At 35.0% G+C, this 22446-nt stretch overlaps 1 protein-coding gene across 1 annotated transcript; it reads left to right on the top strand.

The window, feature by feature from the left end:
• The first annotated feature begins 475 nt into the window (after positions 1–475).
• c8h15orf61 (chromosome 8 C15orf61 homolog) lies at positions 476–1797 on the top strand. The gene is made up of 2 exons (XM_087796651.1): positions 476–1004; positions 1503–1797. The coding sequence occupies exons 1-2, from the start codon at positions 665–667 to the stop codon at positions 1628–1630; spliced, it is 468 nt and encodes a 155-aa protein (XP_087652777.1). The 5' UTR covers positions 476–664; the 3' UTR covers positions 1631–1797.
• Positions 1798–22446: the final 20649 nt, after the last annotated feature.

The following is a 22446-nucleotide window of genomic DNA, read 5'->3' as shown; positions in this document are numbered from 1 at the left end:
GTTAAGAGATACGTCAAGTACAACACTGTTACTTATACATAAGTGTTTAATGTACTCAAACAGAGTTTAGAATGTAAATTACAAAATGCAAGTACTGTGATGAAATCATATTTGCAAATTATTATACTTCTTGTTTATACTTGATATACATGTGTTTTCTGGATCATAAACACACTCATTTTTCTTTAATATTTAATTTTATTTATTTTCATTTAAATTATATTTTATAATGTATCCACACTTGTGTTGTTTTTACAATACTGGCCTTACTTTTTCTGATTCTGAAGTTAACAAGTTGTTGTTTTTTCTTATAAATTGGTATATAATTAACATGACTTGTAATTTTAAATAACTATTATATTTATATGGCAAACAATAACGTTTCAAACTAATTTATTATTTAACGCCGTACTCGAAACGGATGAGTAGGAACTATTATGCAGCGCTCCGTTTCATGTCGTGCCAATATCGAAGGCGCACCAGGTCAGAATGTAAACAGAGCCAGGTCTATTTGTTTTTCGCTTTAATTTAAACATAAACATCATATTTTAGTGAACAATCATGACACCTGCTTCAGAGCCGTGCACGTCTATCCACGGACACGATTTTATGGAAGTATCACGAGCTGAGCTGAGTTTAGCAGCGATGTTCGTGGACTGACGCCATGAGGAAGATCCTGAAAAGACTCCATGAGATCCTCCTCAGGGTCGTGTTGTTTCCGAGTTCTCTCAAGTCTGCTCCGCGTCCATCCGCCTCGGAGGTGCTCAGCTGCCACCTGCTGCAGCGCCGTCTCCCCCCCTGGACCTCCTTCTGCGTCCGATACTCTGACGTCCACAACGACCAGTTCGGAAGGTCGAACTTCAACTGGGGGGTGCAGGGAGAGAACTACCAGGTCCTGAGGACCGGCTGCTTCCCCTTCATCAAGTACCACTGCTCCAGAGCCCCTGAGCAGAACCTGGACTTCGAGGACAGATTCTTCACCACATTGAAGATCCTCAATCTAGGTTTGTTTTAACAGTTTACAAACACGTGTGTCAAAGTTAAAGGTCAACTAATGTCAAACTCTCATGACTCACGTGTTACAAATGTTGAAGTCTTCCTCTTGTAGATGCAGTAAGTCTCTCATCATGACCATGTTTTCAACTTATATATATAAAGTTTGTGAAATCTGGGCAAACGAGAGGTTATAAGAGCGGAGTCCATTATGATCTCATAATGGCTTCACTCCTTCATCTTTGTTTATACAACAAGTCTCTTGGAGGTGGAGACTTCATGCGGGGACAAACCTCGATGTTTGGCAAGATGGCGACAGGTTTAAATATTTAGTGACTATTTTTTTTAAAGTAAGTTTTTTTCACTTTTGGAACTTGGTTGTTTAAGAACATAACATGACAGAAAAGTAGATTCTCATGTTGATAACACTGCATGAATAGCCAACATGTTTATTTATTTTTATAATAACAATATTTAATTCTATTTTCTAAGTCTCTTTTTTTTCGCAGGGATCCCATGTCTGGCCTACGGTATCGGCTGCTGGATGGTCGTAGGCGCCTCTGAAACTGTCCACACCAGCGTTGGTCCTGTCACTGTTTATTTTGCATACAAGGAAGATGAAGGTGCTCAATATTAAAGAATATAATAGATAGATGGATCAACGTTATTGATCCATCTATGACAATGAAGATCAATTATGTCCTGATAATGGAAATACTTGCTGTGTTGTTGTTGGTCAACCTTCAATTTATTTATTTTAATGTGTAACTACTGTCAGAATGAAAATAAATAAATATGTAATGAGTGATGGTGATTGTTTTGAGCATAAATGTAGCCTTAAAGAATGAAAAGACAACTCTGATACACTTCTTCTAGTCATTACTATTCAATAAATATTATTTTGTTCAGACAATAACCTTGGAAAAAATCACATTTTTTTTATACTGCTTTAATAAAATATTTAATTCATATTTATACCATTTAAATCTCACTTTCATGACTTTTTCGCCCGTTCAACATATGTGATGCTCACCAGGACTTTCACCACGTTAATAATTAAACGGCTGTTGTTAATTACATCATTTATTAAACACTGTCCGGCTCAGACCCAGGATCCTAAATAAGGTGGGCTCATTTATTTAAAGGTGAATTAGTGATCAGTGTCTGTGCAGCAGATCGTCGATAGCGAGCGAGAGACGGCAGCGACACGACAGCGCTGATAAAATGTGTTTTAATTACCAACGTGAGGAGACATCTACATGTTTCCCTTCAGGCCTCCCTGGCCTTTGATTTCTGGTAATGTGCTGTGCTGACGGGGCACACTTCCCTCAGACTCCGCCGCCGCTCAGAGGCACGTTGACAAACTGCCATATTGATTTCCTCGCCCCTTCTGCATCTCCTGCTAATAGCATTTATCGGTGACCTCAATTTTCTGGCTCTGGCCTCTTCGTTTTCAGCAACAATGAGTAGGAATGAATAATTTCTTGTCGTACGTGTAAATCAATGCACCTTTTTGACCTCCTCCACGATACATGGCGGCCGTAACACCCGCCACGCTGCACCTCACTGCCTCCCTATAGTTAGAAGTACATCTGAAGACATGATTCATTCTGGTTAGTCGTGGTAATTGCCTTGAAATATCAATCAGGATGTGAGTAATGCAATTAAAATATAGACGGTATGATGTGCCTTTGTGTCGATGTTTGGCCACATTTTACAGATAAATAATAATAATGCAATTGTTCAATATATAAATCGATTAACATATAGTATAGTAGAATTTAAAGAACAGCTTTAATTGTTACGGTAAAAAAAGAAATTGATCAGGCATGTTGAAAAATAAACAAATGTATATAAAATTGGCTAATTGATGCTCTATCATCATCTCTTCTTCTATCTTACTTTATATCACATGACTCAAGCATTAAAGATCTCTCTGATTTCTTTCCAAAATGAAAATTTAGACACGGACATAAGAAAGATTCACTCTCAGAAGAAAAGAGAAAACAACTTACTTCAATTGAGAATACGTATTGTATATTATTCTTAATGGCTACATTTTAAATATGTTAATATATATATATATATATATATATATATATATATATATATATATATATATATATATAAAATAACATGTGAAAATATTACCAACTCACATGCAGAAAAATGCATTTATTATTTAATTGACTTAAAAATAAATTCCCAAAACCTTGAATTATTGGTCCTATTTTAATGAATGTGAGAGATCAAGAATGGCCAAGTTTTCTAATTAAGTAATTTTTGTATTTAATTTGTTATTAAAAGCCAAAAAATATATATTTTTATCCAGGTAAATGGCAGATTAAGTTATATTTTGTGTTCGCTGAATGTTGGACTCGAGAATTTTCTTTGGTAAACTGATCCAAGGATTGCACATGATTAACCAAGATTATGTGTGAATAGTGTTGGAGGCAAGAATATTTCAATTTAGAGAATATCTGTTTACTGTTTTTACGAGTTTTTAAACGCACAACCGAAGGAGAAAATGGATCCGTATTCACCAATAACATATTTATGACTAGACAATTCCCAGCTGGGAAATCGCGAGAGTGGGCTGTGCACTTTGCCTCGTGACGAAAAAACTATGAAAGCTACAAAAGAGTCAAATCCCACGTTGATATTTTGCAAGTTGATCTACATTTTAAAGCTGGAATCGTGTTTCTATGAGAACATTTGCTAGAGCAGGAGATGTTTGAAAAACCTTTTTTGCCTTTTTTGACCTCCTTCCTTTTTGGTATATTTATCGCTACTTACGTCCATGTTGACAAGATGCTGTAGCTGGTCATAATGATATGGCTTGTTAATGTATTGTGTCCAACATTTTGTTTGACAATTTTCAATTATTCAAGGAACATTTTTAAGATTTGGTGCTTGTGGCCTATCGGCTGGTTTTAATTTTTTTTTTTTAATGTATAAATGTTGTAGTTGATAACACGACTTCAGTGTTCAACTTAAGCTATATCGACTATTACACCGGTCATTTTATTAAAACAAACAACAAATTAAGACCTTAAAGAATGAAAAGACAAGACCATATTCGGACTCATACTTCCTGTTGACAGTTTGGTAAACATTAATGTCCGGCCTGCCACATAAATTGTTAAACTATTCCAGATAGATTAACTTTATTAATTGGGTTTCCAGTTCACAGCAAACGATAGTTTCATAAAGAAGAAGAACAAGAACAAAGTGCAAATTAAAAAAACTAAGTGCAAGGGATGACAAAGTGCACATATTAAGATCATAGATCAAAGGAAATAACACAAAGAAAAAGATACACTTAAAGTTTTGCACAGTTTTGTGATTGAGTTCCACATTAATGCTTCGTGTTTTTTATACCCAAAATGTAATTTAAACTGAACATATTTACATAGTAACACATTTGCAACAGTCAATAAATGCTGACTTGCATCTTTAAAAACGCAGCCACCTGTTGCTGGACGCCGCCCACTAAAAAAAAAGGAGCCGTGACATCACACCCTCTCTTAATCATCGTAATTGCCTTGAACGGGGGGAACATTTAGACACACTTTGGTGAAACGTGATCGGGCGATATCGGGCTTCTCCGAAAAATCTCCCTCCTTTTGTTTCCGACCCTTTTCATCGGGGCTCAAAAGTGTGCATGGGGAATGCTCAGGCAACCATGTCTTAATTACTCGTTGAACCTTTGACCCCTGAGCTGCATTGATACGCCCAGACTCCCTGACTCGTGTGTGTGTGCGTGTGCGTGTGCGTGTGTGTGTGTGTGTGTGTGTGTGTGTGTGTGTGTGTGTGTGTGTGTGTGTGTGTGTGTGTGTGTGTGTGTGTGTGTGTGTGTGTGTGTGTGTGTGTTGCGGTGAAATCTAAAGCTAGGGCATGCGAGTACACTGTATTTGTTTACAGGGCTTCACCTTTGAGTCACACTGAGCAGCAGGGGAGCTCCTGCTCTCTTGTGTCGGCACCAGCGGCTGAAAAACGTCTTTAAATAAGCGCAGAAAGAAAGATTGAAACCTTTAATCGCCAGGCGTGGTCTGGAATTGACTAAATTACACATTTAATGAAGGAGGAATTAATGCTCTCTGTTTAATTGCCTTCTCTTGCTGGTGTTTTTTTTTGTTTTTTTTCCAAGGTGAAATCTTTAAATACAAAGATTTTTTAGGTAAGTAAAGCAAAACAAGTGGTAAAATTGAGTGCTGTAATTTGTTCATGATCAACAGTGGAATTGCTGCGTCTAATTATCGTGTAATTAGCTCCGGCGAACACAAAAAAAATAAAAGCAGATCCTCCTTGAAGCGGCTGCGCCCGCGATCAATCGTCCCGACGGCCGGCGTTGACGTCTGCGTATGTTCAGCGGCGGAAACAATGATGAGGGGGCCGACCCCCCGCAGCCAACGCTCGCCGTGTTATTATTACCAAAGTGAGGGGATCAGTGTTGTGCGGGCGTCGCTCGGATCACTTTCAGGATCAGACGTGTCACAGGATTCGCACTTTTTCCAATTACACAGAGACAAGTTCATTACTCTTCATGTGTAAACCGCTGCTGAGATCAAGCTTTTTTTTCTTGAAATGAGATTTGACGAAAATGTGGGGGTTTTTTTTTTGAAGATTGAGGGTTCGATGTCATATGGAAACAAGTAGTAACAGAAGATAATTTGTTAAAGGAGGTGAACATCAGACTTTCATGGGGAAACACAGTTTTCACAATTGAATGTTGCAAAGATTTATTTAAGTTTCTTCCTTTAGAGATAAAAAAATCTATCTATAAAAAAAAACAACCTTTTCTGAAGAAGGTAAGTTAATAAACAAATCATAAAACTCAAAGAAAATCTAAACTAACAAAGGGGTTCAACTCAAAAAGGAAACTCAAATGGAAAAAAATGATTTTTTTTTACCAAAAATCTTCCAACCTACAAAAATACAACCATTTAAAAATGACATTGATTCAAATAACAATAAAAGAAAGTTATATTTTACTTTTTATTATATAAAACCATAAAAATCTAAACCTGTCAAACCACCCTGTCACTGTTTAATGCAGGGGCAGTATAGAGCAAAATGTTGCAAAACTGTAGTAACAAGGATATATTTGTAGTATTGTCGAGTACTTGACTCTGGTGTTGCAGAATGTATAGACCATATGACTCTTGAAGACATTTGTTTTGTTTTAAAAGCTGCTGCAGTCGACTGTATCCTCTCGTCCTCAGTCATTGCAGGATTTCAATGTTCCTTTAACTGCAGAGAATGTAACTGCTATCATCTATAGCGACCAGAAGTCTAATTCCAACCTAAGAAATGAACAAGGAATGTTGATTGTAAATAAAATAGAATTGAATTATTTTCACACATTTCATTGAACCATAAAACTACGATGGTAACAAATAAAATTTGATTTGCAAGCCATATAGTATTTCGCTGTCAATGATTTTAATGGTTAAAAGTGGCGTCACAAGAGGAAGAAAACAGTCACAAGAAATATATATAATTATAATAATGGTTGTTCAAAAGTAAAACTGTGTCTAAAAAGACAAGAAACGAGTAAGTTCTTAAAGAGAAAACACAAAACTCAACGTTAATCAAATATCAATATGTAAATGAAGTTCCTAGGTAGTTAAAAATGGCAAACAAACAAAAAGTTTCAATTTAAAAAGGGTAATGAAAAATTGAACACGAGTCTAACACTATAAGATTATATACTATACTATAAATATTACACATAAATACTATGCTAACAAAAACATCCAACATTCTTTGTAGTATTAAAGAAATATAGAAAAAGTGATCTACAGTCAAACTGTATTAAAACATGTTTGATTTCTAATAAACGTTAAAATGTTTCTGTATTATTTCTTCATTTTTGCTTATCTCACCCGATACTGACCCGGTCATTGACCTCGAGGCCATGACTGGACCTTTGACTCACGGGTCAATTCAGAATTACAAATAGAACATATGTTTTTTGTGCTGTTGTTTCATATTATTCTATTTATTTTTAAGCTTTTTTAAACGGTTTTACTCATTATTAAATGCCATGTCATTATTAAAACATGTTGTTATGGTCTAAGTAGAGGTTTTCATTTTGAATAAAGCTTAATAGTTTCCTTTAAATAAGTCTCTTTTTTGTATTTATATTCAAGATCTTTTCACAAAACATCTTTCGGCTCATTCTCTACAAACTGTCACTCTGATATTTTCAGTGTCCTTCACTGTTCTCGCCATCTTTCTTTCCTGATCTGAATTTTGGGCAATTTTCAATCTTTTTGTGAGAATTCTTTTGGCTCCTGGAATGTAATGCCGTCCTTCAGAGAATGGAATTCCAGCTACAAAGCTGCACTAGTGTGTCCGTCTTCTTAAATATGACTTCTCAGTTAATGTTACGGTTTTGTAAGCTTAATGGATTTGGAAAAAAAAAGTGAATTATTGATTCTAAATGATCATATTTAACTGAGTTCTAGTCGTAAATGATGTTTTTTGTTGCCCTGAATGTCATCTTTTTCTGTGTTTTTGTCTCCCGGTGAAAGTATTTTTTCATGGACGCCATGCTTCTTCAGTCATACTTAATGCTCACTCTGTTGACATTCATGCCTTTAATAGTGTTTTTGCAGGCGAGGGCTAAATGAACTATCCATTTTTATTATATATTATGCAGTATTTAAAGTTTCAGCTCATTAAAAAAACAGGCGCCCTCTGTCGCCCCGTCCCCCCCCAGGCTGTCTTTTACCCCCTGCCAGCATGCAGTCATGCTCCTCTAGCCACGGGCTCTGCTTGATCTGTTTTTTTTTTCTCCCTCTTCAACTCAAAAATTAAAGCACTCCGATATATTTATTTATCTGTTTATGCTTTTCATGGCAACATTAATGTCTTTGTAGCTTAAACAAGAAGCTACAGTAAAGAAGAAAAGACGAATCTTATTTTATATTATACTGGAAATGAAATACACAGCATTACCTGTTTTTTAAAACAAATTAAATAGGCTGAAATTCTGGAAATCGTATTTTTTGTAGTATGTATTAAATCAATTAAAATGAAATTTCACTTGTTTGATATTTTTTTCTCTCATGATCCCTTATTTCAATTCAATATTATTAAATGCCAAATAATATATCAATCAATTCAATTCATCCAAAGACTTGTCACAGATCCAATAACACTTACTATTAAAGGGGAAAGAGAATCACAATAAGTGTTTTGCAAAAATGAAACTTCCTTTTAACTGGCAGAAACCTGGAGCAGAACCAGACTCGATGTGGACGAGTAGCGGCTGTGACCAAGTATTAACAAAGGGAGGTGAAATTCTGGAAATCTTCATAACTTAGTATGTAATAAGTATGTTTAATTTTCCTCAAAATGTTATGTTTTTTAATGATTACACTGTATTTCACTGTATTTATTATCTAGTATCTTAACTTTATTCTAATATTTCATATCCTTGATTATCATATTTTACCTCACTGTATCCTTTCTATTATTTTCCTTTTTTTATTTCTACAATTGCACAATGTTGTATTTAGTTATTTATTGAAAATTCTTTATTTTTGCCCTTAGTATGTCTCTTGACAACAAATGCTGCCAGTATTGTCAATTTCTCTCTGTGAGTATCTTTCTATTTGAGGCGATTCGTATCCCGATACAGGGATAACAATACAATATATTGTGATACTGTAGTAACAAGGATATATTTGTAGTATTGTCAAGTACTTGACTCTGGTGTTGCAGAATCTACAGACCACATGACTCTTGACAAAGTCGTAACTGCTTTCATTTGTTTTGAAACCAATTTTTTTTCCAAAAATCAGCTTTAAAAGCTGCTGCAGTCGACTGTATCCTCTCGTCCTCAGTCATTGCCAGGATTTCATTGTTCCTTAAGTTGCTGAGGACTTAATTACCGCCGCCATCTAGCGGCCGAAAGTTTAATTGGAACCCAAAAATAAACCCGGCTTTTATTTTAAAATTAACGATAATTATTTTATTTAACACATTGTATGAAACTATGAACTATTAAAGAAACAATACAGCGCTGTCAATTATTGATACAGTACCGTGGAAACAAGAATATAGCAAATATACTGTATATTCATACCAGTATTTTCTAACTGCCCTATTATCCATCCATCTGTTTTAACCAAGGGAGCTGAATATCAAAAAATCTACCTTACTGAGTATGTAATAAATCTCTTTTAAATTTCATTTAAATTTGATGCTTTCGAATTTCATGGGGGTCTACTGCCCCACCATTTGTGCCCTCTTTTGCTCCCCCTTTGTGCCCCCTTACAATTAACAAAAAGAGCTGAAACTCTAGAAATATCCATTCCTTGTTGGTATGCTATACTTATTAAGTAACATTTATCGAAATTGGACTTATTTGTATTTTCATGGGGGTCTTTTGTCCCCCTTTCCTGTGACCTAATTGAGCCGCCCCCCCCCTTTAACCTTCACTGAGCGGTCAGTAGATCATTTTAATGTGATTTTGTGGAGCCATTTGTGAGTTTTTAATATCAGGCCTACTATTTTAAAAATAAAGAATTACTCAAATATTTCTTTATTAATGGATACATTTATATTTCTGTGGGTTTTTTTTCGTTCCTTCTCAGCAGAACCTCATGTACGACGGGGGACTCGTATTAAATACAAAGGTACAGATGCTGCATACAAACACAGAAATGGAATAAATCAATTTTTGCTCTGAGAAATGCTTCACGCACTTTTCGATGCAGCGTGATCTCCAATCTTTCTGCAAATGAGCTGCGCTCCCTTGTAATGGTTTCTGCTCCTCGTGGGATGGCGGTGTCTGAGAAAAGCTGCTGATTGAGGGGGAAAATGTAATACAGGTGTAACGCTGACTTGATAGAGGTCTTACACGAGGGTTAAGCATTTTAGCAGCGATATACATACTCTTACATATTTATCAGAGAATGGAGAATTCGCCGACTCCACTCTTTGGCCCCCGGCCTGCGGAGATTTGCGCGGTTCTTGCCGCGGGTGTCGTTAATTCTGTCGGCGAGGGTGGCCATTATGTTGCATTAATAGGAATTAAGGGTTTAAATTGGTTAAGTAAGCACTTCATTAATCGTGAGGGGATTGCAGCGTTAGAGGGTTTAGGCGCCAACGTGGACGGAAGGGAAAGAAGGTGATGTGGCTCATCAGCCCGGCCGCCACAGTCGCTGACTTCTAAGCATATTAGAAGTTGTAGATCATTTGTTTAAAGTTGGATGAAGTTGTTTGAAGTTGACTTGTTTCATTTACGAGGCCTGGACTTTCTACACTATACTTATAGTAGTATTGTCGAGTACTTGACTCTGGTGTTGCAGAATTTACAGACCCTTGACCAAGTCGTAACTGCTTTCATTTGTTTTAAACCAAAATAAAAGCTGCTGGATTCGACTGTATCCTCTCGTCCTTAGTCGTCGCTGGAATTTCAATCCACAAGCTACTTTCCTCTGATTCTTCTTCAATCATGATATTCTCCATTAAAATATAAAGGCTTAAAATAAGAATCTAACAAAAAAAATATTATATTCAATATTTAAAACGTTATTTATTTATTCTGTTTATACTATATTGCACTATTTTTAACTTATTAATATTTATATTTATACTTTTTATATATACATTTATTCTGCTGTGTTTTTAACGTTTGCCAAGAAACAAAATTTTGTTAACAGTCTCACTGCTGTGTTTTCTGTGCAATGACAATAAAAGAAAGTCTAAAGTCTATATCATTTTACAGTGAGTTTTACATAATCCTACATCTAAAATTATAATTTTTTTTTGTTTAGTACACATCATACACTAACTACAATCAAACCATTTTCAATTGTACATTTAAAAAAAAATCAGTCGTAATTATACAATTATTAACCTCATGTTTTTTAACCATTTTAAACTGTAATCAAACCATTTTAACTGTATTAAATCAGTTTTTAACTGTGATCGAACCATTTTCAACTGAAATAAAACAGTTTTTAACCGTAACATAACACATTTTCAACTGAAATTAAACAATTTATAACTGTTATACAACCAAATTTAAATGTAACAAAACTATTTTTCAACTCTAATCAAATATTGGATTATAAATAAAATATAATTTTAGCTGTTCAAACTATTTTCAATCATATCGAATCATGTGCTTCTCCACTAAAATATAAAAGCCTTTAAATTAGAATCTAATTAATAACCTTTTATATAAAAAAAGCATATTTTTTGTTTAAAAAAAGGATGTGTACAGCATTAGCTTTCTATGAATCTCTTCTCTTTTTTTAATTGAATGTTTGTGTTGTGTCTTTTACTACACCTTAAGTAGAGAGAGTTTTTATTTTGATTGAACCATTTTCACTGTATTAAAACCATTTTTAACTGTATTAAAACCGTTTTTAATTTTGATTGAACCATTTTCACTGTATTAAAACCATTTTTAACTGTATTAAAACCGTTTTTAATTTTGATTGAACCATTTTCACTGTATTAAAACCATTTTTAACTGTATTAAAACCGTTTTTAATTTTGATTGGACCATTTTCACTGTATTAAAACCATTTTTAACTGTATTAAAACCGTTTTTAATTTTGATTGAACCATTTTCACTGTATTAAAACCATTTTTAACTGTATTAAAACCGTTTTTAATTTTGATTGAACCATTTTCACTGTATTAAAACCATTTTTAACTGTATTAAAACCGTTTTTAATTTTGATTGAACCATTTTCACTGTATTAAAACCATTTTTAACTGTATTAAAACCGTTTTTAATTTTGATTGAACCATTTTCACTGTATTAAAACCATTTTTAACTGTATTAAAACAGTTTTTAACTGTGATCGAACCATTATTAGCCGCTCTTTTCAGCTTTAAAATTTGTTTTTACAGTAATTTAACCATTTTCAACTGTAATAAAACAGTTTTTAAGTGTAACATAATACATTTTCAACTGAAATTAAACAATTTCTAACTGTAATACAACAAAATTCAAATGTAACAAAACTATTTTTCAACTCTAATCAAATATTTTTTAGCTGTTCAAACTAAACAATTATATATATATATATATATATATATATATATATATATATATATATATATATATATATATATAATTGTTATATGTATGAAAGTAAGCAAAGGATTTTCAAATAAATCAGATTTATTTGTTTACAGTTATTTTATTGAGAGGAGTTTCATCATAAATAGCTTCCATGTTGTTGACCATAAACTTCAGTATCTACTTGAATCTACTCTCCAAACAGGATCTGTGAGTCTTCTCTCTAAGATTCCCGCTGACTCTCCATCCATCCATCCATCCATCCATCCATCCATCCATCCATCCATCCATCCATCCATCCATCCATCCATCCATCCATCCATCCATCCATCCATCCATCACACTCGACGCAATCGTCCGCCATTTCCTCCCCGTTCTCTCCGCCGAGAGTCTCGTTTTTTTTTTCGAACACTGTGATTCCATTCGATTAAAACCTCTGACCCATGTGAGGTTGTGTTCGATAAAGTAATCTCTGGCCCTCCGCCTGGACACGGCGCTGAAGTTATGGCCCCGGTCAGATGGAAACCGCCGCTCTGGTGGATGTTGCAGAGGTGCGACTAATTGAGGTGTGTTTTTATCTGGACTGGCTAATGACGACGAGGCTGCGAGAGAAGCCCACCGTCCCCTTAGGCTGAGGGATAGCACGACTTATCCAACCTTCTGTACTTATTGTCCAACAAAGGGGGAATTCACTTAATGCAGTGCTTCAGAAAAGTGGATAATTGTAGCCTCGATCAATAAAGTAACAGAGCGGAAAATGAACATGTGCAGCGTAGCTGTGTCGAAGATATTTGCTGGAATTGGAAAAAGGAGTTGTTTTTTTTAGGTTTTTGTTTCAGCCGAGTCATCAAATAAGGCGGACATGTGTAGCCGCCGCTTTACTTACTCCAGGTGTGTGTTTGCATGCGTGGAGGATGGAGGCCGCAGGTCTGGATGATCCACATTGTTCCGGTGACATCGCTGGAGGGCAAGGAGGGATGGAACCTGAGAGGGGTGACAGTGATAAATAGCCCTTTTAATAACAGCTGCCCCACTTGGCCGGCGAGTCCCAGTCAGTGTCCTCTGTGTATTTATGCCCATGTTTATTTATGCATCCATAGCAAGCAGGAAATCAGCACCGCAGGGGCACAATCAGTCTTTTTTGGTGTGTGTTTGGGGGATTGCGTTGGTTTAACATTGAGGGGGGGGTTGGGGGGGGGGTCTCATCTTTTAAGTGAGCAGATATTCGTTTAACCCCGAGGTTGATCTACTGGTATGTCTGTGGAGGAATATGCAGTTGGTCTCATTTCGGGAGGTCGAGGATATGTTTACACTTGAATCGCTTAAAAGGATTCAGTTGTGAGTTTAGAATAGAATAGAATAGAAAATGTTTATTTAGCTTCCCAAACATTGTGGGTCGATTCACCAGTTTTTATTGTTAAATTCAAATTTCACTCATTTTTCTACTCACCCTCGTGTCGACTAAGGGTTGGGATTATTTTCAGAGTAATTTTACTTCTTAGAGTTAGAAACAAAAATGTCCGTATGATGGTCCTGAACGACGCCCACTTTCCTTTGTCCTTCCCGTCCAAAAAGACAAATGCTGTGTCTCAAATCGCATACTTCTCTTAGCATACTAGAAGTTAGTATGCATCAGGATAGTGTACGTACTAACTAGTACGCAAATTCTCCACAGATAGTATGTCTCAAATCAAACACTGCTGCTACGCACTAACAGGAAATGACGTGACAGCTTCTTCTTCTACTTCTATTTAACAATAGTTTCAACCAGCTGTTTGAACGCTATCAACACCTGCTGGCAGCACGTTTTGCAAGTTTGGATCAAGAAATATGAGAAACTAAATATTCGCTAAATATTTATGCCGGTATCAGCAGCGAAGACGTGTCATCCTCCCACTGCTGCTGAAAATGCACCTGTAAGTATATGTTTATATATATTTATATATATATATATATATATATACGTATATATATATATATATATATATATGACATACCCTCCGTTTACAGCGTCAACGTCACTAAGATGGCGTCGGTTTGGGGTAGAAAGTGTCCATCGAACCATACTCAGTTTTGTGGGCGTTTTAGTACGACAATTAAGTGTGCATGGCGCACTACTTTTCGCATACTAAGAATTGAGACGCACTTATGCACTAAAAATACTAAGTTTAAGTATGCGATTTGAGACACAGCTACAGTTAAAAACATCTCATTACTGCTCGTCTTTAACGTCCATCTTGAATTGAGGCCTCGATAAGATAAAAAAAAACTCAATCAACTCTATATATAAAAGCTTGTTTTTAGCAGAAGCTAAAATGCTCACATGCTACCTTTACAGAAAAAAACTCTGGTTTAATCATTGGCAAGTGTGTTATCAATAGACACCCGGAGCAAATGTAGATGTTTGCCTGTATTGACGTGTCCTCTGTCACAAGGCTCTGTTCACACGGAGAAAAGAGTTTTCTGAGCCACTATTGGTACAGCACTACCTTTTTCAAAGAAGTGCCATAACCTTGCCCCCCCCCCCCCTTCAAAAGTGGTAAATCTACCGCCAAACTAAAAAGAAAAAAAAAGTGTTGTTATTTTAGATACGAATGAAGGTTTTAAATTCTATTGAAATGTTCGATTTGTCGTGTTAAACCTGGTTGTCAAACCAAAACGACATCATTTATTTATTATTTTATTTACCTCTTGTTCAGGTTAACATGTTATTGATTACTCATGGTCAGTACACGATCCAGGAAATTTGCACAATGACATATTTCGGTCCTTCATGTTTTTACCAGACAAAAATGTAACGTAGAACAAGAAATCTATTTTGCGCATTTGCGTTGCATTCAAAATTCTCAACTTTATTCATATAACCGATGACCTTATGTCTGTTCAAGTCTCTACGCATCGATATTTATCAAAGATAAAGAGGAAAGCGATTCTCTAGCACCAAGTGGTTAAACTCAAGATAATATTAAGACGTTCCAGGGAAAGTTTTCATATCAGTTTAGTAGAAAAAAGTGGTTCTTCTAAATAATTGTGTCATGTTTCAGATAATTTAACAGAATTAAAGACAAAACATCCAAATGTTTTAGAGTGGATGTACACAGACGACATTAATCGTTTTCACATTTATTTTTTATTAAATATATATTTCGAGACTCGAAAAGACAATACATTTTAGGCTATATAAATAAATAAATAAACTTTAAAATGCATACAAATTGATTACTAGTGATTTTCCATATCGTGAACTGACACTTTTATACAGTACTGGGATTTTTTCTGAAAAAAGATTGTGTTGTTTGTGAACACTCATTCCTTCTTTTATTTACTGTCTTCTTCAGCAGTTGGGGGGATGTTAGAGCACCACACGCAGTCCTGGAATGTGTACTGCAGTTTATCCGTTAGTGTTGACAGAAATGACATACGCTGGGAAAAAAGGTATAGGAAAAAGAAAAGATTACGGTCCTTATGAAAAGGGACTCAATTTATTATTGTAACTGTAAAATGTTCCATTGACTCGTCTCTTGACTTATTCAAGTCTCCTGCTGATAATTTGTTATTTGTGTTATTTATATTATAATTAATATTTATTATATTTATCTGACTGTTTACATGTCTTAATATAAAAATGTGTTTTCTCTTTTTCTTTTTACTGTTTTTCCCCAAATGATCTGATAATAATCAGTAGAGTTTATAATAACACAGTGTTTAAAGTTTTTATTTTATGTTACTACATCATCTACTGCTATTGGGAGGAAACCAGATGGAATAGGCAACATTAACTAGTGATATTTTTTCCTCTTTAAATATTCTCTGGTGGTAAACGTACAGATTGTTGTTTTTAATGATTCAACATTGTTTTAATATCGGTTTATGAATTATTAACTACAGACAATTATTAAGATTAATGTCTAACCACACGCCATGCAGATGTAAATTAAATGTTAACCATAAGATAATTAAGAATATTTTACTTTTCGCTCGTAACCTGGAACATATGTAAAGTTGCTTGAAGACATAAAGAAAATATATAATTACCAGATCAGTCATAATCATTGTCAATGTCACGAGCGCCGATTTACAGTAAATTGAATCTTTTTTTTTACTGTATTTGCTCTATTTAATAATGAGTGAAATGAAATAAACGATCAAAATAAATCAAACTGCAATATGTTGTTCTTTATAATCCATAAAAATCCTTCGAGTCAACTCTGCATCCAAATGATCTGATGAATAATCTGGACAAGTCTTCAATCTGCATGACTTTCAAATGAGTGCGACATTGTGCGAAAAAAAAAAGAAGCCTTTTGTCTGTTGAAATATGACCCGGGGCCCGAGGCGAGAGGGGAGGCTGTAGATCAGGGGTGTCAGAGCTTCTGCCGCGGGGCCACGTCGGCGCCGCTCTCACTCAAACCTCTTCCCTCCCTTTAATTGGTTCAATTAGTTAAGTATCCATATACATTACACCGTATGCATCTTTCATGACTCTCCTCTTAACGCTCCGTTTGGACGGAACTACTTCCGGCTATGATTTGCCTTTTGGAAGAATGTCAAGGAGACTAAATGATGGCGCTAATTGAGTAATTAAAGGCAGATGTTGGTGCCGGGCTAACAGGGAACACTTTGCCCTCCAGAAAACCTACAGTGTTTTTTCGACACCCCTGTTATGTATGGATGTCCCAGAGGTGCCTCTGTGATGGTTACAGGTTCACCCTCCTGATTATTCACTTGAAGTCCTTGCTATTCCACCAAAACTATTCTTTATTTTTTTTGCAATTTTGACGACCATGGTCCGGAAAATGCACGGCCTGGTCGGTAAAGCTCACCCTGGTTGTGTCTCACCTTCTGTCCTCTGGTACTCGTAGACCCCTTTTCTTCTGGGGTATGGGGGGGGGGGGTAATCATCGGAAAAGTGCAAGTGATAAGAGGCGTCGTGGCATCAAAAGAGTCGAGTGTATTTCCTTCTGACAGCTGTGGTGATTGGAGGATTGCTCTGAGGCAGATCAATACGCAACAATTTTCCTATTAAAGATAAATTGGCCAGACATCGTACCAGGATCGCTCGTGGCTCTTTGACCAGCAGGATTGGGGGGGGGGGGGGGGTCTCATGTCGAAGTGTCGATCTTTGGGAATCTCACCGTGTTTCTTTGTGCTGCAAACAATGTTTATTAAAAAAAAAACTGTTTGATAAATGTCATTTTGATGTACTTTTGTACAAGCAACAACCAGAATCACTTCCACAACTTATCCTCCTTTTATTCTGGAAATACGTTTTTGCTGTTAAAAGTCTACGACAAGTGTGTGAAAATCTTATAGCAGAAGTTTGCTAAATAGTTACCTAACAGGAATTTTTACATTTCCTTTTATATTATTTGAGGCTCAATTTATCTTAAATATCTCACTCATCAAATTCCTCCAACGTCAGTTTTTACTTAGTAATTCCCCGGTCCACTTCTTATAATTCATCGAGTCTGATCGAGCCGCACGTTTTTGGCATTTTTCACGCGCCACACCCCTCAAAAAAATACTTAAAATCGTGCGGCTCGATCGAACTCGCTCTGCTTTTATTTTTCTTACCAGAATCAAACATTTTTGCGAGGTAAGTCGCGAAATACTGCAATAAATTTCCCATAGGGAATGAATGGGACAGGGTAAAAAAAGTAGATAATCTGCAAGGTTGTTTTTCAACCTCAACCATCTCCTGCTCGGGCATACGTTCACGTAGAAACACCATTCAAACTTTAAAATGTAGATAAAATGTCAAATTATCAATGTGAGATTTGGTTGTTTTTTAGCATTCATAGTTTTTTCATCATGGGGCAAAGTGCACAGCCCACTCATATAACTAAATATTCACAATTTCCCGGTGGGATTGTTTAGTACTTTTATTAGTTATTCTATATAGGACTGTCAACTTTATAGGTCAATATCAACATTTATCTACTTTGATTTGTAAATAAAATGTAAGGAATATAACCTGAATTGTTTTCCTCTACTTTTGGCAAGAAAAAATATTGTTTGCAAATTTTAAGTTTTTCAATCATTTCAAGAGAAATTGAAATGTTTTACATGCGAGAAAATTGATCAATCTTTGTCTCTATTTCAGGCAGAACAACTAATACAATTATCAATAAGTGGTCGACCACAACATTATCTTTTTTTCATGTTTTGTAAAACTTTGTTCTCACAGAATGTGGTTCAAATCCACTGAAATAAAGGCCACTCTGACTATAAATTGAAAATAACAATTAATACACAATAATTCCTGCTTGTGTGAAGTGAAAGAAATTGCTAATGGAACAATGGAGTGAAATTCAAAGATATTTAAGTTTGTATATATCTCTGAAATGTTACACTTTAGTTGTAATCGGGTATTTTGAAAATAGTTTTTTAGACATTTTTACTTATTCCAAATATACTACACTATAATATATTTGTGCTAAGAAAAGATTTCATATTTTTATTTATATTTCACCATCGTCTATCCGTTAAAAGACATCAATACTAAATCTCAATGAACCAAAAAAAGATTTTCGTGTGTCAACCAATGACACGTTTATATACTTTCATTGGTTTCCACTTTATATTTCGCCACTTTCGTCATTATTGAACAAATATTGAATATTGATATTTGTGACCTCAGGTGTTTTCCCAGAATCCTTATTTAATTTTAATTAAATTGTTTAATGTTTAGTGGGTTTTTGTGTGATTTCACTTTTAATTTTTGTGCCATTTTTGGTCTAATTTTCTGATTACTTTTACTAGTCCATCTTAAGTATAAGATCGAAGCCATAGAAGGAACAAACTAAATGTCTTATTGCTCTTGTCAATGATCGACTTCTCTCTCCTTGCATTGAAAATAAAGCTACTGTGACTTTGAACCATCTTGGATTTCTGTTCTCTGTTTGAAACAATATTCTACATTTTTTAACTCAAATTTGATTTGTTTTGCTAAATAAATACAGCAAAAAAACAACATAAATAGAAAACAAAATACACAAAACATAGAACGACGTTTTCCTACAAAAATATATTCAACATAGATGCGGTTGAAATAATCATTTCTGTCGTGTAAATATAAACCGTCGTCCATTTTCCCCTTTTTCTTGTAGCATTTTTCTTCCTCTGTTTTTATTTTGTAAATTCCAGAAATGATGTTCAATCCATTCTTTTAGTGTTGGTGTTTTGTCCTTGTACCAGTTCTTGGTCAAACACAATCTTTACATGGTAAAATATCTTCCTTCAGTTTGGTATTAGAAGATAAACTACAGAGATACTTATTATTTGAAAGTACAAAGACAATTTTAACCAAGTATTTGAACCATTTTTGAATGTACTTCCTCCCAGAATGTAGTTGTTTTAGGTTAAGGTGAGAAAATATGTGAATGGTCAACATATTAGAAATTTTTACTTATTCCAAATATAGTACACTATAATATATTTGTGCTAAGAAAAGATTTGATATTTATATTTATATTTCACCATCGTCTATCCATTAAAAGACATCAATACTAAATCTCAATGAACCAAAGAAAGATTTTCGTGTGTCAACCAATGACACTTTATATACTTTCATTGGTTTCCACTTTATATTTCGCCACTTTCGTCGTTATTGAACAAATATTGAATATTGATATTTGTGACCTCAGGTGTTTTTCCCAGAATCCTCATTTAATTTTAATTGAATTGTTTAATGTTTAGTGTTTTTTTGTGTGATTTCACTTTTAATTTTTGTGCCATTTTTGGTCTAATTTTCTGATTACTTTTACTAGTCCATCTTAAGTATAAGATCAAAGCCATAGAAGGAACAAACTAAATGTCTTATTGCTCTTGTCAATGATCGACTTCTCTCTCCTTGCATTGAAAATAAAGCTACTGTGACTTTGAACCATCTTGGATTTCTGTTCTCTGTTTGAAACAATATTCTACATTTTTTAACTTAAATTTGATTTGTTTTCCTAAATAAATACAGCAAAAAAACAACATAAATAGAAAACAAAATACACAAAACATAGAACGACGTTTTCCTACAAAAATATATTCAACATAGATGCGGTTGAAATAATCATTTCTGTCATGTAAATATAAACCGTCGTCCATTTTCCCCTTTTTCTTGGAGCATTTTTCTTCCTCTGTTTTTATTTTGTAAATTCCAGAAATGATGTTCAATCCATTCTTTTAGTGTTGGTGTTTCGTCCTTGTACCAGTTCTTGGTCAAACACAATCTTTACAAGGTAAAATATCTTCCTTCAGTTTGGTATTAGAAGATAAACTACAGAGATACTTATTATTTGAAAGTACAAAGACAATTTTAACCAAGTATTTGAACCATTTTTGAATGTACTTCCTCCCAGAATGTAGTTGTTTTAGGTTAAGGTGAGAAAATATGTGAATGGTCAACATATTAGAAATTGTTACTTATTCCAAATATAGTACACTATAATATATTTGTGCTAAGAAAAGATTTGATATTTTATATCTATATTTCACCATCGTCTATACGTTAAAAGACATCAATACTAAATCTCAATGAACCAAAAAAAGATTTTCGTGTGTCAACCAATGACACGTTTATACTTTCATTGGTTTTCACTTTATATTTCGCCACTTTCGTCATTATTGAACAAATATTGAATATTGATATTTGTGACCTCAGGTGTTTTTCCCAGAATCCTAATTTAATTTTAATTGAATTGTTTAATGTTTAGTGTTTTTTTGTGTGATTTCACTTTTAATTTTTGTGCCATTTTTGGTCTAATTTTCTGATTACTTTTACTAGTCCATCTTAAGTATATGATCGAAGTCATAGAAATGATAACTTTGATGTTGAGACCTTTATTTCTCAACCATCTAACGTTTTACAAGGATGGAGTCAGAAGCTCAGCTCGTACTTAGAGTCTTAGGGTCTAAGACCCCCGTTATATATTTAATATTTAATAAAAAAATATATATATATGTTAAAAGACATCAATACTAAATCTCAATGAACCAATAAAAGATTTTCGTGTGTCAACCAATGACATGTTTATATACTTTCATTGGTTTATATTCTAAGGTAAGGTAAGGTAAGGTAAGGTAAAACTTTATTGATCCCTCAGGAGGTCTCCTTCGGGAAATTGTTTTTTACCAATAGCCAGCAATTTTTCATAAACAATAAAAAAGAATACATAAAAAATAAAATAAGAAGAACATAAAGAGGAAGAACAAGATGACACAATCTAAGTCTAAAGATAAAGACAAAAATTCAAAATATTAATATATAAATAACAAAATATTCTGACACTTTCGTCATTATTGAACAAATATTGAATATTGATATTTGTGACCTCAGGTGTTTTCCCAGAAAACCAAGTATTTTAACCATTTTTGAATGTACTTCCTCCCAGAATGTAGTTGTTTCAGGTTAAATATGCGAAAGGGTCAACATTAATTTCAACACATTTTTGCCAACGATGTTGGGATGTAGACGTGTGGTTATGTTTGAATATCGTGAAAGAAGACCTTTATCTTTTAACTAATAGAAATACTGGTGAGATAAGTTAGCCTGATGTAGCTCTTCTTGTTAGCTCTCTCTCATCCGTCCTTCCAGGGGAACAAACACTCCTAAAAGCCGAGAGCAAAGGGTGTTGAGATATTCCCGGAGTCGATGACAAATGTAGTTTTAATAAATCTCTAGGCCACTGGCTCGGCTAATGAACTTGGTAATTACTCATCAGTGGTCGGGAGCGTCTGGGCGGCGGCGGCTGCTGGGAGCCTCAGCAACAGCACAACAGGCAACGATCAACACAGTGTCTGCACGACCATCAATCACGCTGTCAGCCTCGCAACACTCACAGTAATTTGCCGCTGTTCCTCAGAAATGAGTACACCTTGTGAGATGTAGCTAACGCCACGTTTCCCAAACACCTCGCAGCCCCGATATGTTTTAAGCCAATGAGACGGCGGCGCCTATGATTTATCACTCCGCCTTCGTGTGGGGGGGGGGGGGGGGGGGGGGGGGAAAGGAAGGAAGGAAAAAAAAAAATCTTTAAATAGGAAAGTGTTTCCATCCAGGCCTGAAGTCGCTCTGGAGTACAGTGCAATGGATGGATGAATGTGGGTTTGTGTTCATAGTCCAGTGGGTTTTGTTATTTGTTTGTGTTTCCGCTGGAATATCCGTCGGAGATTTCTGTATGAGTTTAAGGCTCCATTACGTCGCTGTAGCTCGACAAGTATTCACATTATACGAGACGATGCACACACTCGTACAGTTACAGTGCGTAAAAACCAGCCACGATCCTGCAGATTGCTCTGAAATCAACTCATCATTCAGGCCTCAATTTACATTGTCGGTGGAAACGTGTTTCCCCAACTTTCTTGGACTTTGTTCTTTTGGACACCATTGTGCTTCGAACTGAAGC

The sequence above is a fragment of the Callionymus lyra genome, chromosome 8, assembly GCF_982586985.1.
Source record: "Callionymus lyra chromosome 8, fCalLyr1.hap1.1, whole genome shotgun sequence".
NCBI lineage: Eukaryota > Metazoa > Chordata > Actinopteri > Syngnathiformes > Callionymidae > Callionymus > Callionymus lyra.
The sequence above is the reverse complement of the archived record's forward strand: the minus strand, read 5'-3'. Positions and strand labels throughout refer to the sequence as shown.